Consider the following 16,558-nt stretch of genomic DNA (forward strand, 5'->3'; position numbering starts at 1 on the left):
CTTACGGTTAGGCCCTGTCGTGGCCAGGTGGCTTACGGTTAGGCCGTGTCGTGGCCAGATGGCTTACGGTTAGGCCGTGTCGTGGCCAGGTGGCTTACGGTTAGGCCGTGTCGTGGCCAGGTGGCTTACGGTTAGGCCGTGTCGTGGCCAGGTGGCTTACGGTTAGGCCGTGTCGTGGCCAGGTGGCTTACGGTTAGGCCGTGTCGTGGCCAGGTGGCTTACGGTTAGGCCGTGTCGTTGCCAGGTGGCTTACGGTTAGGCCCTGTCGTGGCCAGGTGGCTTACGGTTAGGCCGTGTCGTGGCCAGGTGGCTTACGGTTAGGCCGTGTCGTGGCCAGGTGGCTTACGGTTAGGCCGTGTCGTGGTCTATGGTTAGGCCATGTTGTGGCCAAGTGGCTTACGGTTAGGCCATGTTGTGGCCAGGTGGCTTACGGTTAGGCCGTGTCGTGGCCAGGTGGCTTACAGTTAGGACCATCAGGTGTGTTAGAATGGGACGGACAGGGCACAGCTAAGGGTGTGTTCACATTTATGCTGTTTTTCTGGTCTTTTGGATCCGTCCAGCGATGGGTAACATCGGACCCCAATGGACACCATCAATGAGAATATTTTTGACCAAGCATTGCCGGATAACAAAGTGGCGTTTACCAGAGATTTTTGTCTGTAATTTTAGGTGGACGCCTGAAGGTGAACCGCATACTGGATCCATGTGACATGGCCCTTATTTAGTCCCAATATTGCATAGTTCCAGGGGCACTACAAGGCTCAGCAGGCCTCATCCTCGGGCTCATCGCTCCTCTCTATGTTACACCTGCAGACAGTACAATGACTGCGACTTCCAGCGCGCATGCGTCACTTCTTCTTCCCGGTCACCTAGAGGTCTCAGGAGCAGCCACTGCGCATGCGGTCACCTTCTGTCTTTGCTGCGGGAGCCGTCGGCCTGTACTGCGCCTGCGCAACTCTCTGGCTTTTCCTTCAAGCGCCCCCTGTAGGAACTTGCCGGCATTCAGTGCGCCTGCGCCGCCCGACTGGTCCATGAGCTGCTCTGTACGGGATTCTGCAGCATCCTCTCCCTGTGATATCATCTGGAAGTGCTGCAGCCCGGGGGCCCGGAGCCCCACTGACCCCCGCATCACAGCCCAACACTGCACTGACCAGGGGAGCAACAGAGCGTGGGTGACATTGTGTGGCCTCAGCATGGTGAAGGTAAGAGCTTGTGGGGTACAGCTGTATAGACCGGGGGGCTCTGCCCTGGGGGGAGGAGCAGATAGGGGTAGTAGAGGAGTATATAGATGTAACAGTGGAGTATATAGGGGTAATAATGGAGTGTATAGGGGTAGTAGAGGAGTATATAGATGTAATAGTGGAGTATATAGGGGTAATAGTGGAGTGTATAGGGGTAGTAATGGAGTATATAGGGGTAATAATGGAGTATATAGGGGTAATAGTGGAGTGTATAGGGGTAATAGTGGAGTGTATAGAGGTAGTAATGGAGTATATAGGGGTAATAGTGTAGTATATAGGGGTAATAGTGGAGTGTATAGGGGTAGTAATGGAGTGCATAGGGGTAGTAGAGGAGTATATAGATGTAATAGTGGAGTATATAGGGGTAATAGTGGAGTGTATAGGGGTAGTAATGGAGTGTATAGGTGTAATAGTGGAGTGTATAGGGTTAGTAATGGAGTGCATAGGTGTAGTAGTGGAGTGTATAGGTGTAATAGTGGAGTATATAGGGGTAGTAATGGAGTGTATAGGGGTAGTAGAGGAGTATATAGATGTAATAGTGGAGTATATAGGGGTAGTAATGGAGTATATAGGGGTAGTGCAGTAGAGGAGTATATAGATGTAATAATGGAGTATATAGGAGTAGTAATGGAGTGTATAGGGGTAGTAGAGGAGTATATAGATGTAATAGTGGAGTATATAGGGGTAATAGTGGAGCGTATAGGTGTAATAGTGGAGTATATAGGGTTAGTAATGGAGTGTATAGGTGTAATAGTGGAGTAGATAGGGGTAATAGAGAAGTATGTAGGGGTAGTAGTGGAGTATATACGAGTAGTAGTTCAAGACATCAAGTATGAGATACTGGCCATATGTCTTGCACTACTATATATATATATATATATATATATATATATATATATATAGTGTTCGGGAGTATTTAAAATACTCGTCAGGTACTTGTATTTTGTAAGTAAAATCCTTTTTTTATTCAGTATTTTTTATTTGTAGTTAAAGTACTCTTAGGAAGTATTTTACATATTTTAATTACTGCCTACATTCAAAACAAATGTTGTAATTTAAATAACCCGCCTCACCGCACGTCATCACTTTCGTTTCTTGTATCTCGTGCGTCCGATTTCAAATTAAAAATTAAATATAATTATATAAAATATAAAAATCAGAATTCATATCCTTTTTCAAAACAAGTAAAATACATTCAAAGAATTTCCTCACGTGTCCAGAGATTCACGAGAATTGACGAGAATCTCGCCCACGCTGCGTTAACTTGTTAATTTATTAATGATAAAAACGAACAATTTCTACGTTTTTAACATGTTAATGTAAATTTTTCAAGTATTTCAGTATTTTTTAAATACTTTTAAAGTAGTGTTTAGTATTTGTATTTAAAATACTTTCCCAAAGTATTTCCCCGAACACTGTATATTGCTATACTTTGTGTATGTATGCTATTACAGTGTACATTGTATGTGTGTGTGATGGGGTGCATTATATATATATATATATATATATATATATATATATGCTACTAGCCTCTGCCCACGACTTCATCTGGGTTGTTGGTGTCGATGATCTGCCTTTATTCAGCAAATTGCTGCTGTCGATGGTTTGCCTGCCGGTGTTTTTGCAGCTCTTAAGCTGTCCTGCTGCTGAACTTGTTCCTTGCACCGTGCCTGGGATTGTTCCGGCATCTCAGCAGCTCGCTGGAACGCCATATAATGAGCGTGTTGTTGGCATTGATGATCTGCATGCTCTGGCGTTTTGGCAGCTTTCCAGTTGGCCTGGCACTGAAGTTGTTCTTTGCACCGTGCCTGTAATTGTTCCAGCATCTCAGCAGCTCGCTGCAATGCCATATAATGCATTTGTTGTTGGCGTCGATGACCCCCCTCAGCTCCACTTGAGAAGAACTCTGTGACTTCTGGCTCCTTCATAGCTCTCCTTGTTTGCGACAAATTAGATTTTCTTTTTCCAGGCATGTTGAAAGTTGACAAACTGCCAATGTGGATTAAAGGCATTTTCCCATCCAGTGTTTCAGCACTGCCTGGAGCAGATCAGATAATATGCAGATGCTTGTACACAATGGACTGAGGGTTAGCTGAGAGTTACATAGAGAAATAACAGACCTGGGATCTGAGATAAGCTGCTGCAGGAGCAGTGTAATATAGTATGTGACCATAAATTCATAACAGTTGTGAAGCCATGTCATTTACCGGGATACAAAGTAGCCGATGTTTTAATCAAGGTTACAATCTATCTATGGGACAAATGTCATTCAAATCTGTTCAGCCATTTTTGCCTGATTGAGGAACAAACATCCAAACTGTCACATTAATAATATGAGTAGGATAGGATTACAGTGTACATTGTATCTGTGCGTATTACCGTACATTATACACTGTATGTGTGCACGTTCGGCTGTATATTGTATGTGTATATTGAATGAGTTTGTATTATGTTGTGCTTATGGTACTTATTGACAGTAGAAGTGGTACTGTGTATATCAGGTGTGTTACATTACAGGACGGTAGAAGTGGTACTGTGTATATCAGGTGTGTTACATTACAGGACAGTAGAAGTGGTACTGTGTATATGAGGTCTGTTACTATACAGGACAGTAGAAGTGGTACTGTGTATATCAGGTCTGTTACATTACATGACAGTAGAAGTTGTACTGTGCACAGTGAGACTATTCTCAGCCCCTTTCTTAAAATTGCCCTTTCACATTAGATTAAAGGGGTTATCCAGCTTCTAAAAATGATCTGCAAATCCATCCCCAGCAGTGCTGACTCCTCACCGCCCCCTTGTGCCACCTTTGCTCAGCTTTATTGTACTTGCTGCCCCTTGTATCCCTGTTACTTACATGCAGTGACTCTATGGACAAACTACATGTCCCAGGATGCATCTGCCTGCTCTCACACTCTGCGTACCCCTCCCTTCTCCACTCTCCCTTGCAATGAAACCACAGGTAATAAATCTCTCCCACATTTGAGGTCACTTGATGCTGTGGTGTTTCGTTTGCTGGCTGCACTGCTCACAGGGAGGGGTAGTGAGCTTGGAAATGGAACATCACTCTGAGATCAATCACCTGAAAATAAATCAAACTGTGCTGAATTTAAACAAGATCTTTATTAGTGTATTTTAAAGTGGATAACCCCTTTAATATTAGCTGAGGGCGATGAGTTATAGCGGGAGCGGCGCTGTATATAATGTTTCCTGACGTTCCCCCTAATGTAGATGTCAGGAGAAAGGATTGGTGCAGTTGGATTTCAACATGTCTGATGCATGGCCTTATATGTGGTCTAACTCCTCTATGATAAGCCAAGTGTGCAAGTGAGAAGGGAGACAGAAGGGAATAGCTGTCAGCTGAAGAAGTGCTGAGACAACTGTGTGCAGTGTATGGACAGCTCCGGCCTGGTGCAGGTGACTCTCAGAGACGCAGAATATATCGTCCAGCTGTAATTATTCTATTAACATTATATTCTAGTTATATTATATTACAATTATATTATATTACAGTTATAGGGCAGTTATATTTCTTATATTACAAATTATTTTCACCCCCACAATGAAGAAGTAAAATAGAAAGACTCAGCAGAAGTGTCGCAAACCCAAATACTGCCGTATATAATAGATGAATGTTGTCCAAACCCTCGGCTATGGGCAGCAGCGGGAACCCTCTCGTGTTCGGAGGCCTCCTGACTATGCCGGTCAGCAGGGGCTGGAGGACATGGACGGGGGGTTGTTGGACTTTACTGATCTTTTGATGGGAGAGGGGTCAGAGGTGTCTGCTATTTGTTCATGTCCCGAGAATGACAGCAGGTTGGACTGAGCCGGGCATGCAGGTGTATGGGAGTTTGTATGAATGGCCAACTTACCAGAGTGCAATGGCTTCCCATAAAGAGACCTGGTCACCAGTGACCCCTCGCAGGCCTCATTCTGTGACATATCTGTATAGGGGCCCGCACCGCACCTGGTAACTCCGGGGCGATATATACATATCCGCCATTGCCCTTCGTAGGTCCACAGCGTGTTTGTTCCCTTTGCACTAGTTTTTGCACATGATGGTGCCATCCGTTGCCAGATGTATCTCCCGTATACACAGGTGCACTCTGACATGTTGGCTGAGCTGACGCTGCAGTGTGCCGCCATATGGGTGGGGGGAGGCTGCAGAGATCAGACTGCAGCGCTAATACTATATGCTAATGCTCCGACCAGACTCCTGTAATTCCTCAGCACAGATGCCCTAATAAATGTGAACTAGTGGGTGCACCAGCCCCGAATATACACATCCCCCCCCCCCCCCCGACAAACACCATGTGATGACTCTCAGCCAATGTCAGTGACAAGGGATGCACTTAAAAGTTTGTATAGGGGGATATGAGGGGAGTGGGATGTCATTTAGGCTGTTATTCACATGGTACACTTGGGTTCAGTTTTTAGCAGCAAGGCCAGAGATCTGTTCACCTGTACAAAGTGCAGCCTCATGGAAAACCACATGCTAGGACCAAGAAGGGCGGTCTGAGAAACGACAAGGTAGGGCCCCGCCAAAAACCGCCGGCGAACACGGCCATTCTGCAAGTCTAGAACCCACCGAGTGTAAAACCAGACCTGTGTAAATCCCTGCACTCCTCATATACTTAGCAGGGGGATGGCCATGGGCCAGTTTGTGGGCGCCGACCCCCTTGTCAGGTACAACACGTACAATGGATGATGCAGTAGGGGCGGGAGATTTGGAAGTGCACAATGGTGGGGATTTATCCAACCCTGCTGTCTAGAGTTTTGGGATCAAAAAGTTGCAAAACAGGGACTTTTTGGTCCCATTTGTGACATATAACTCTTAAACTGCTCAGTAACTGGCCCGGGTTATCCTGATAGACGCCAAATTTATCAGATGCAGCTTTTTAAAAGGTTGCAAAAATTGTCGCAATGTCACTACGTCGGGGGTAACATCTCAGGAACTACGGGGCAAATGATGTTTATGATGTGTCCCAGGACCCCTGCTGATCAGCTGCTCTCAGCGGTTGCTATACACGGGATAGAGCGGAAGCAGATAGCGCTGTTCTGTGTGTAGTGGTCATGCGGAGGTACTGCAGCTCAGTGCCTGATCACTTGTATAGGAGCGAAGCTGCAGATACTCTACGCACAAAGCAGAATTATCTGAGTCCAGCTCTGATCTCCATCTAGCGGCTGTGAATCTGATATGGAGGACAGGTCAGTATAAATATCATTTACCCACAAAACCATTATAGTCCGGGCCACAGGCTGCGAAAAGTGGATGTGATTCTGGCTAATCCGATCCAAACGTGGCAGAAAAATTCACACTCGTGTTTTTGTAAATCACAGCACGTCCGTTATACCCACAGAAACGCTCGCAGATTCCCTATGGGAATAATAGAAGCAGAAAGTCTGCAGAGGAAAACTCAGCAAACTTAATGGGAAAACACGTTGCAGAAAAAAATGCTGTGTCTTTTTCGTAGTGGTTTTCGGCTGCATCTGCTACGTAGGGCCTCAGCCTTAGGGTGCATTCACACGGAGTAATGTGCCGTGTGATGTGGCACGTATACTGCGTGTGAGACTTTGCGCGCCGTAAAAGCTCCCATTGGTTTCAATGGGAGCCTGGATCGTATACGCCGCGTTATTTTGCAGCCGTGATTTTGCAAAATCACGGCCACAAAATAACGCAGTGTATACGATCCAGGCTCCCATTGAAACCAATGGGAGCTTTTACGGCGCGCAAAGTCTCACACGCAGTATACGTGCCACATCACACAGCACGTTACTCCGTGTGAATGCAACCTTAGACTGACTCTTATGTTACAGATTTTGTTGCAGTTTAATAAGCCAAAGCCGGGACAGATTTAGCAGAAGAAAGAAGTATAAGAAGAGTGTAAGGGAGTATTCACACTACTGAGAGTCAGCCATGAAACCTGCACCTTATGCCAATACTACAAGGAGTATATAGAGGAGTATAAGAGAGGAGTATATAGAGGAGTATATAGAGGAGTATAAGAGAGTAGTATATGAGGAGGAGTATATAGACCAGTATAAGAGAGGAGTATAAAGAGGAGTATAAGAGAGGAGTATATAGAGGAGTATATTCACAGTATGGCTGTATGACGGCTGTTTTTAGGAAGACTTTGGCGGTTCTCTCTGTTTATTATCCGGCTGGGTTATTCCTTGTGACTTACGACAACTTGTGGGACTTCGGGGGGTTCCGGGACTGTGGCAGATGCTTCAGACTTTGATATCTAATTGGTTTCTCCTCAGTAATGGTTGGAGTCTTCTCTTTGCTCACACAATATATTGAAGTCTCACTTAGACCTGATTTGTGTTTTTTATTATATAAATTGTTCTCATAGATTTGATGGCGAATGTGAGCCCGGAGCTGGACAACATGGAGGTGCAGACCCCAAATAACAACAATCGCTGGGACCAGACTGAGCATCCATGGGATGAACCCGCAGCCTCTGGAAAATTGTTTGAGTGCTCCCGGATCAAAGCCTTGGCGGGTAAAGTTGTGTCCTTTATGAGCTGAAACCTCAGTTCTCCGCATTAGATAATTCAGATATTCTGCACATTTAGATGTCCAGCGCCCCTGCTGGTCCTTTGGGTATTCGTAGTGCGTCCATTTACATCATGTGACAGCCATCATGGCAGCCAATCGTTCACCCAGACCGGGGGGCTGCTCTGTTGCAGGGGCTCTGGGATCCAGGACCCAGCACCTCCACTGATCAGCAGTACTTGGATGAGCGCCACTTTATAGGTCACATGTCCTGCGTTCATTGGTCACATGTCCTGTTTGCAGCTCAGTCCCATTCAAGTGAAAGTGGCTGACCTGTAATACCTGGCACAACCACTGTACAGTGGACTGCACTGTGCTGGGTAAGCAGTGAAGAGGCCGTAGCACTTATGTGACAGACAGCTGATCGTGGGGGTGTCGGGCATACTAGGACAACCCCTACGTGCACAGACTGGATTGAAGCCGACTCTTGTCTTTTACTCCTCAGATGAACGGGATGCAGTTCAGAAGAAAACATTCACCAAGTGGATGAATTCTCATCTGTCTAAGGTTCCTTGTCGTGTGAATGATCTGTACAGCGACCTACGCGATGGCTACATCATCACCAAACTGCTGGAAGTGCTGTCCGGGGAGCAGCTGGTAAGAGACGGGACATATAATAGGGTATAATGGGCCCCTACATAGAATAGGACCTGGGCCCACTACTCACTGGGCAGGTTCTGACTACTATAACATAATCCAATCCAATGTTTTCTACCCTCAGCCTAAACCCACGCGAGGCCGGATGAGGATTCACTCTTTGGAAAATGTGGACAAAGCCCTTCAGTTTCTTAAGGAGCAGCGAGTACATCTGGAGAATGTGGGCTCCCATGACATCGTGGACGGGAATCACCGGCTCACCCTGGGCCTCGTCTGGACCATTATTCTCCGCTTTCAGGTCATTTCTGCACCTTGTTATATGGATTGTTGTTATTGCAGACTTGTGGGCAGTCCAGATCAGTGTCCAGCTGTGGTTGCACTTCCAAGACGGACTGCGCTTTTACTGACCCTAACTCACTGCCTCATAGTCCTCTGTGAGTTCCAGCCCAAGCATAAGACTGTGCCTACGTGGAGGGCGCAAGGCAGGATTGTGCTACGGGAGCTGTCCCTACAATGAAGTGGTGCAGACATTCCAGGCACTCCCAGCAGGGGGTGCCACTGACGCCTGTATTGTGCACTGGTTTCTTATCACGTCAGCCATGTTTTATTAATGTAGGGTCTTTATACCCTTGTAGTGTTGTCCTTATATCACTATTATTATATATCCTTATAGATCCAAGTGATCAAGATAGAAACTGAGGACAACCGTGAGACAAGATCAGCCAAGGACGCCCTGCTCCTCTGGTGCCAGATGAAGACGGCAGGGTAGGTTTGGGGCGAATTGTCTGACTCTGATCTATTACAATGTCCTCTAGTAAAACGACCTTTTCCTGTATTTGCAGCTATCCGGAGGTCAATATCCAGAACTTCACCACGTGCTGGAGAGACGGGCTGGCGTTCAGCGCCCTCATCCACAGGCATAGGTAGGAGATGTATCACAGCTGGCTACAAAGGGTTAACTGTGTATAATGTCTATATCCATGGGCTCGCTGTCAGTGAATGGGGATGTTCTGTTTATATCCATGGACCGTCTTTACCACCAGCAAAGAAAGTGAAATCAGTGATACAGTACCCCGATATCTGCAAACAAAATGGGGGAATTCACAATAAAATAATAGAGGCCATAAAACCGTCACTCACCGCAATAATTATTGATGCCGGGCAATATATTAGCCACAGTGGGGCACAGATTGTGCCCAGCATTTCATAGTAAATAGCACATAGCACATATCACATAGTACATAGCACATAGTACATAGCACATATCACATAGCAAATAGCACATAGTACATATAACATAGTACATACCACATATCACATAGCATATAGTACATAGCTCATAGTACATAGTACATACCATATAGCGTGCTCTCTCCTCTCCTGTGACTAAGAACAGGGGTCAGTGATGGACTAAAGCTTTCCATACACTTGAGATATGATCTGCAGATCATTGGCAGATTTCAGGTGACTGATGTGTATTCTGCCGCTCGTAGACATTACATGGAGTGTTAGTTCTGTGTGTGAATACAACCATATGACCCCAGTGTGGAGGGATGGGGGGGGCCTTGATATTAGAACATACCCTGCACTGCAGCTCCTAAGGTGCATGTAGACAGGTTGTACTTTGCTGACTGCCGCGGACACTTTATTGGTGAGGTGCAGGGTCACACCCCACCATGTGACCTTTCCTATTAGTAGGCCATTGACATTCTCTCCATGAAGCCTCGCAGTGATCTGTAACGTGCACGACTGACCAAGCTTATTTTTACCAACAGACCAGATTTAATAGACTTCAGCCGACTGACCAAGTCCAACGCGACCTATAATCTCCAGCAAGCCTTCAATACGGCCGAGCAGCAGCTGGGACTGATCAAACTGCTGGACCCCGAAGGTGCAGACAACACGGCTCAGCCCCTTACCCCATCTATGAGACTGCCTGAGAGGTCTGAGAAATCTGTATGAGACGGGGAGGCAGCACACTGTATGGCAGTGTATGATATAGAGCGATGGTATATGTGCCCCAAGGATACGCCCTGGCAGTCCATGATATATAGCTATGGTATATGTGCCCCACTGTATGGCCGTGTATGATATAGAGCGATGGTATATGTGCCACAAGGATACACCCTGGCAGTCTATGATATATAGCTATGGTATATGTGCCCCACTGTATGGCCGTGTATGATATATAGTTATGGTATATGTGCCACAAGGATACACCCTGGCAGTCTATGACATATAGTGATAGTATATATGCCCCAGCGATGTGACGTATCCAAGTGGATAATTCTTAGTATATAAAAGTGGCAGCCACTACATGAAAGGTGCCCACGGATGTCGTCTGTCTGGTCATAGACCCTCCCCAAAAGAAGATGGTATCTCACAAAGCACTGTAGATAATCCTAGATGTAAGACATCAGAGAAGATGTTGGGGTGATCTCACACATAACTCATAGTTAGTCACACTTACTTAAAGGGGTTGTCCTTATAAGTGTCCGATCACTGGGGGCCCGATTGTTGGTCCCCCAGAGGAGGAGGAGGAGGAGGATGGAGACCGAAACACCCTTAAGCCCTCCTGGTGAATGGTGCACTAGTGGTGTTGTGTGACCGGCGCTCCATGCACTTCTATGTACACTGGGGCACCAATCACTGGGAGGCCGATGTGTCTGGTGTGTACAGCCTGGTGATCTCACAGCTCTTAGTGACATCCAATGACGAGTAATAGGGTTTCGGCACTTGCAGGAGCCTTCACCTTGTACAATCTTCCTTTTCCTGCAGATGTGAACACAGAGAATCCAGATGAGAAATCCATCATCACCTACGTGGTGTCCTTCTACCATTACTTCTCCAAGATGAAGGCTCTGGCTGTGGAGGGCAAGCGTATCGGTAAGGTAAGGGCTGCGTTCTGTAAATGTCTCATCCATGTGAGTCTTCTCGGGCTTGGAGCCGTTCCTGACCAGCCGCTGACTTTGAAGCAAAGAATCCCATTGAGGTTCTGGGCCTGGACGCAGAGGCCTTGTCCTTACCACGAGTCATGGAGCTTTGGTATTAGCAGAAAGCGTCTATTGTACCCCAAATAAAGGGTGTGGCGAGGGTGTACTCCTAGGAGGACGGGGGCCGCGCCACATTCTTCATTGACACTAATATCCCTTACCCCCTGACCGTACTAGGGCTCTATTCACATTACAGTGTTTTTCTGCCAGATATTTTTGGGATACTTCGGTTTTTTGAAATTCAAAAAAAATGGCCAGAATCTGACGCTTATTTTCCATGGCTGTGATTGGACGGCCGTCTGTTCGTATCCGTTTTTGCTTCCGTTACTAATTTCTGCACGTGATATATTTGAGAACTTCCCTACTGCTTATGTATGTGACATTGCATGATCTTAAGGCCATTGGTCTCCACCGTTGCAGGTCCTGGACCAGGCCATCGAAACGGAGAAGGACATCAATAGATATGAGGTCCTGGCATCAGAACTTCTGGAGTGGATTGAGAGAACCGTCTCCATCATCACAAACCAGAAATTTGCCAACTCCTTACTGGGCGTCCAGCAGCAGCTCCAGGCGTTCACCACGTACTGCACCACCGAGAAACCCTGCAAGTGAGTGTCATGGCGGCCGCGTACCTGCACTACAGAGCACAGCTTTTCCTCCAGCCCTCCCCGTACATGTGCACCCTCAGCCAAGTCAAACTTGGGGGATTTGTCATTGATTTTGTACCAGATTGGTGAATGGCCAATTTTGCTCCAAAAATGTTTTTTGCCCCACACATTACTGTTCTGTAAAGTGGGCATGTTTGGGGGTGTAAGTCTATGCCAGCCATAGTTTGTGACACAGTCATGTGTGCATCCCAATCCGGGGCGCAGGAACCCCCAGTCTTCATAAAATCCTACCAAAGTGTTCTCATGAGGAGACCATTGGGGGTTATCTCCGCCTGGTCTGGTCAAATCCATCAGGCCCCTTCTATTCTCTGATATCTGCCAAAGGGGGAGTCAGACGCCCATTCACATTAGGATGTCGGTGGTTTAGTCAATGATAATGTAATGTTGGTAGCCAAACACATGGACCATCGTCCTCTAGAATCACAAGCAATGTGAATATATAGTGAATGTATAGAGGGTGTATAGCGAGTATATAGAGGATGTATAATCAGTATATAAGGAGTATATAGAGGATGTATAGTGAGTATATAGTGAGTACATAGAGTGTATATAGTGAGTATATAGAGGGTGTATAGTGAGTATATAGTGAGTATATAGAGGGTGTATAGTGAGTATATAGAGGATGTATAGTGAGTATATAGTGGGTGTATAGTGAGTATATAGTGAGTATATAGATGATGTATAATTAGTATATAAGGAGTATATAGTGAGTATATAGAGGATGTATAATCAGTATATAAGGAGTATATAGTCAGTATATAGAGGATGAAGCTATTGAGGACAATTTTCGGGATCCTATATGATCACCCAATCCATTGTTTGCTTTTTTCTAGATTTCAGGAGAAGGGGAATCTGGAAGTTCTTCTTTTCACTATTCAGAGTAAGATGAGGGAAGAAAAGCGTAAGCTGTATGTGCCATCCGAGGGGAAGAACATCTCTGATATCAACAAGGTGGGCCTTGTCACGGTGGGATTTGTGACCTGGAGTGTCTTGTGCAGTCTCCGCATCAATGAGGGGTCTCCAGGACAGGTCACATTAGTATTGGTCCTTCTCTATTATAGAAATCCTATGTTGGGTAATTGGACAGCACCAGACCCCCCGTCATTATGGGGCTTGGTCCTTGGTGTAATGTATTAGGTAACAAATAGACACTGGGCGTCTTAATCCTTCTCATTGGAGGACACAACTTCTGTATTTCAGTGGGGAGGATTCAGAGGCCTTATTATTGAAATACAGAAGTTGTGTCCTGATGGGTCAGTCGGCTCGGCCCATACAACCCGCTGACACTGCTCACATGTCTACAGGTTTCCTCCCTTTTGAAGGCTCTGTAGATTCTGTGATCCTGTGTCTTTAATGGGGTATTATGGGGTATCCCCATCTGTGTCTTTAATGGGGGATTATGGGTTATCCCCATCTGTGTCTTTAATGGGGTATTATGGGGTATCCCCATCTAATGCAGGTCCCACCACCCACTGTAAGGACTGAATGTAATCTACGCTGAACCTGCATTATTGTTAGGAGAATCGAAGATGCCATTTCCAGGGTGTGGGATTTTTAGAGTTTTGGAGGATTCTCTATGTAATTCTCAGATTGATGACTGAGCTTTCCCCCAAAAAAAGGGTATACCAACGTACCCCGACCTGATGGAGGCCGAAAGGAGACTCTTATGGCCTCTGTTAAGATGTGTGACCTGTATCCTGGGAGCGTCTACCCCAAATGGCCCCCACAAACACAATGTGAATGCATTACCTAATGTGCGGATTGATTCTTGTCCTTCACCTCCCGATCTGACAATGTGCCCTGGACATTATATTATCACCTAGGCTTGGACACGGCTGGAGAAGGCAGAACATGAGCGCGAGGTCGCTCTACGGAACGAACTGATACGGCAAGAGAAGCTGGAACTACTGTCACAAAGGTTTGATCAGAAAGCGGCCATGAGGGAGGCATGGCTGAGCGAGAACCAGCGGCTCGTGTCCCAGGTAAGGCCGGATCACTAAGCAAGTACCATAAGAGATGGTGAGAATCCATCTTATATCGTCTGCCTCACATCATAGGATAACTTCGGTTATGACCAATCTGCCGTGGAGGCCGCCATGAAGAAACATGAAGCCATTGAGGCCGATATTTCCTCCTATGAAGAGCGGATCCAGGTGGTGGCCGACCTGGCGCAGGAGATGGAGTCGGAGGGATATTATGATATCTGCAGGATAGCGGCTCAGAAGGACAACATCCTAAGACAGTGGAATCTACTGAAGGAGCTTCTCAGCGCCAGGAGAGCCAGACTGGAGAGGAACCTGGCGCTGCAGAAGATATTCCAGGAGATGGTCTATATGATCGACTGGATGGATGAGATGCAAGTAAGTGGCGGTCAGGGAGGTGCCAGCAGACGGACCCCTCACCAATCTGATACTAATAATAGGTCATTAGAAAACTCCCCTAACAGGTCACATATCCCATTATGTTACAGGTTCCCTTATCTTCTAAAGATTTTGGAAAACATCTATTGGAAGTGGAAGACTTTCTGCAGAAACACAGCTTGTTGGAGGCCGATATCGCTGCCCAGACCGAGAGAGTCCACTCCCTAAACCAGTCCGCTCTGAAGTTTACAGAGTACTCCGGTGAGTGCAAACAGAATGTACGTCATAGATAAAGGGACGTCCACGGATATAAAGTGATGTCATGTACTAGGCTACACCATCACTCTATGATAGGTGCGGACTCAACTTCTGGGACCACCACCGATCCGAACAAGTGAGACACAGGGCTGGTTTATTACTGCAGTCACTTATAAGTTCTCTGCTGCATAGCAATGCTGGCAGCCACAGCATTACATCATCACCTCCAATATTACATCATCACCTACACAATTACATCATCGCCTACAGCACTACATCATCAATAGGAGTGGATAGGACCAGTATGATAGGATAGGACCAGTATGAAACCAGATTGTTACCTCTTAGTAATGGGTTTCTGTGGTGCAGATTACCAGCCGTGTGACCCCCAGATCATCTGCAACCGGGTCGAGCATGTGAAGAGCTGCCTGGAAGGGCTCCGACAGCTGGCGGAGAAGCGACGGGGCGAGCTGGAGGAATCCAAACGTCTCTGGTGCTTTCTGCAGGAAGTGGAGGAGGCCGAGGGCTGGATCCGAGAGAAAGAACAGATTCTCGCAACACCACAAAGTTACGGGAAGGATCTGAGCAGCGTCCTACGACTACTGAGCAAACACAAGATCCTGGTGGGGGAGATTGGAGGGAGATTTGCCATGTTACAGCAGACGCTCCAGAAAGGGGAGCAGGTGAGCAGCGAGGCCTCATGTCCTGACCTGAATGTAAGTGGAATTATCAGATATTTATACACGTTTTCTATCTTTTGCTTTTCTTCCTGTACAAGGTGTTAACAAAACGGCGAAGGGGATTGGCCGGACTACGGCAGCGCATGCAGGAAGTGAAGCAGAAATGGGAAAACCTTGAAAAGGCATCAAGTGCTCATCAGATGAAGCTCCAAGACGCCTCCAACTTCCATCAGTTCAATGCAGACACCGCAGAGCTTGCCGGCTGGTTGCAGGACACCTATCGCCTGGTGTCCAGTGATGACTTTGGACATGATGAGTTCTCCACCCAGTCTTTGGTGAAGAAGCATCGAGCAGCTATGGAGGAGATCGAGAAACATAGAGCCAGCGCGCTTGGCTTGAGGAAACAGTTGTCAGAACTTGGGCCTGAGTACCGAGACCAGGTGGACGTACAGATTAGTATCGTGGAGGTGGAGCAGCTTTATGGCGAGGTGGTGGAAGTCGCCTCCTTACGGAGTCAGTGGCTTCAGGACGCCTTAGATGTCTACAAAATGTTTGGGGAGGTCAATTCCTGTGAGGTCTGGATAGACGAAAAAGAGCAATGGTTAGTGAAGATGGAGATCCCTCAGAGGCTGGAAGATGTGGAGGTTGTCCAGCACAGGTGAGGACCGACCTGAACACCCCGAGAACAAGCAAATGTCATCAAGTGTAGGGCATTCACTACCAATGACCTATGCGATAGGCTGTGGCAGCAGAAGTGTGGAAGAAGATAGGAAATTGTGTATTTATTAGCTGTGATCTAGGCCTGTCATTGGCTCCATAGTGTAGAGAGGGATAGTACTATATATAGTGTCATATGGTGCTCTGTGTGGTGTCATATAGTGCTTTGTACGGCGCTGTATGGTGCTCTGTATGATGCTCAGTGTAGTGTCATATGGTGCTCTGCACGGTGTCATATAGTGCTCTTTATGGTGCCATATGGTGCTCTGTACGGTGCTGTATGGTGCCATATAGTGCTCTCTACGGTGCCATATGGTGCTCTGTGTGGTGTCATGTGGTGCTCTGTACAGCACTGTATGGTGCTCTGTATGATGTTCAGTGTAGTGTCATATGGTGCTCTGTATGATGCTCAGTGTAGTATCATATGGTGCTCTGTACAGTGTCATATGGTGCTCTGTACGGTGTGATATAGTGCTCTTTATGGT

At 46.6% G+C, this 16,558-nt stretch overlaps 1 protein-coding gene across 1 annotated transcript in view; it reads left to right on the top strand.

Moving 5' to 3' along the window:
- The first annotated feature begins 1,043 nt into the window (after positions 1 to 1,043).
- The window catches only part of SPTBN4 (spectrin beta, non-erythrocytic 4), a 58,226-nt gene continuing 42,711 nt past the window's right edge, over positions 1,044 to 16,558 (top strand). The window contains exons 1-15 of the mRNA XM_075259922.1: positions 1,044 to 1,202; positions 7,598 to 7,747; positions 8,246 to 8,397; positions 8,522 to 8,695; positions 9,071 to 9,162; positions 9,240 to 9,320; positions 10,173 to 10,288; positions 11,176 to 11,288; positions 11,811 to 11,998; positions 12,892 to 13,009; positions 13,882 to 14,040; positions 14,116 to 14,418; positions 14,529 to 14,679; positions 15,046 to 15,359; positions 15,455 to 16,014. Of these exons, the coding sequence (XP_075116023.1) occupies positions 7,603 to 7,747; positions 8,246 to 8,397; positions 8,522 to 8,695; positions 9,071 to 9,162; positions 9,240 to 9,320; positions 10,173 to 10,288; positions 11,176 to 11,288; positions 11,811 to 11,998; positions 12,892 to 13,009; positions 13,882 to 14,040; positions 14,116 to 14,418; positions 14,529 to 14,679; positions 15,046 to 15,359; positions 15,455 to 16,014 (2,666 nt within the window). The 5' untranslated portion in view covers positions 1,044 to 1,202; positions 7,598 to 7,602. The remainder of the gene's footprint in view (positions 1,203 to 7,597; positions 7,748 to 8,245; positions 8,398 to 8,521; positions 8,696 to 9,070; positions 9,163 to 9,239; positions 9,321 to 10,172; positions 10,289 to 11,175; positions 11,289 to 11,810; positions 11,999 to 12,891; positions 13,010 to 13,881; positions 14,041 to 14,115; positions 14,419 to 14,528; positions 14,680 to 15,045; positions 15,360 to 15,454; positions 16,015 to 16,558) is intronic.

Source organism: Leptodactylus fuscus, chromosome 11, assembly GCF_031893055.1.
Source record: "Leptodactylus fuscus isolate aLepFus1 chromosome 11, aLepFus1.hap2, whole genome shotgun sequence".
Taxonomy (NCBI): domain Eukaryota; kingdom Metazoa; phylum Chordata; class Amphibia; order Anura; family Leptodactylidae; genus Leptodactylus; species Leptodactylus fuscus.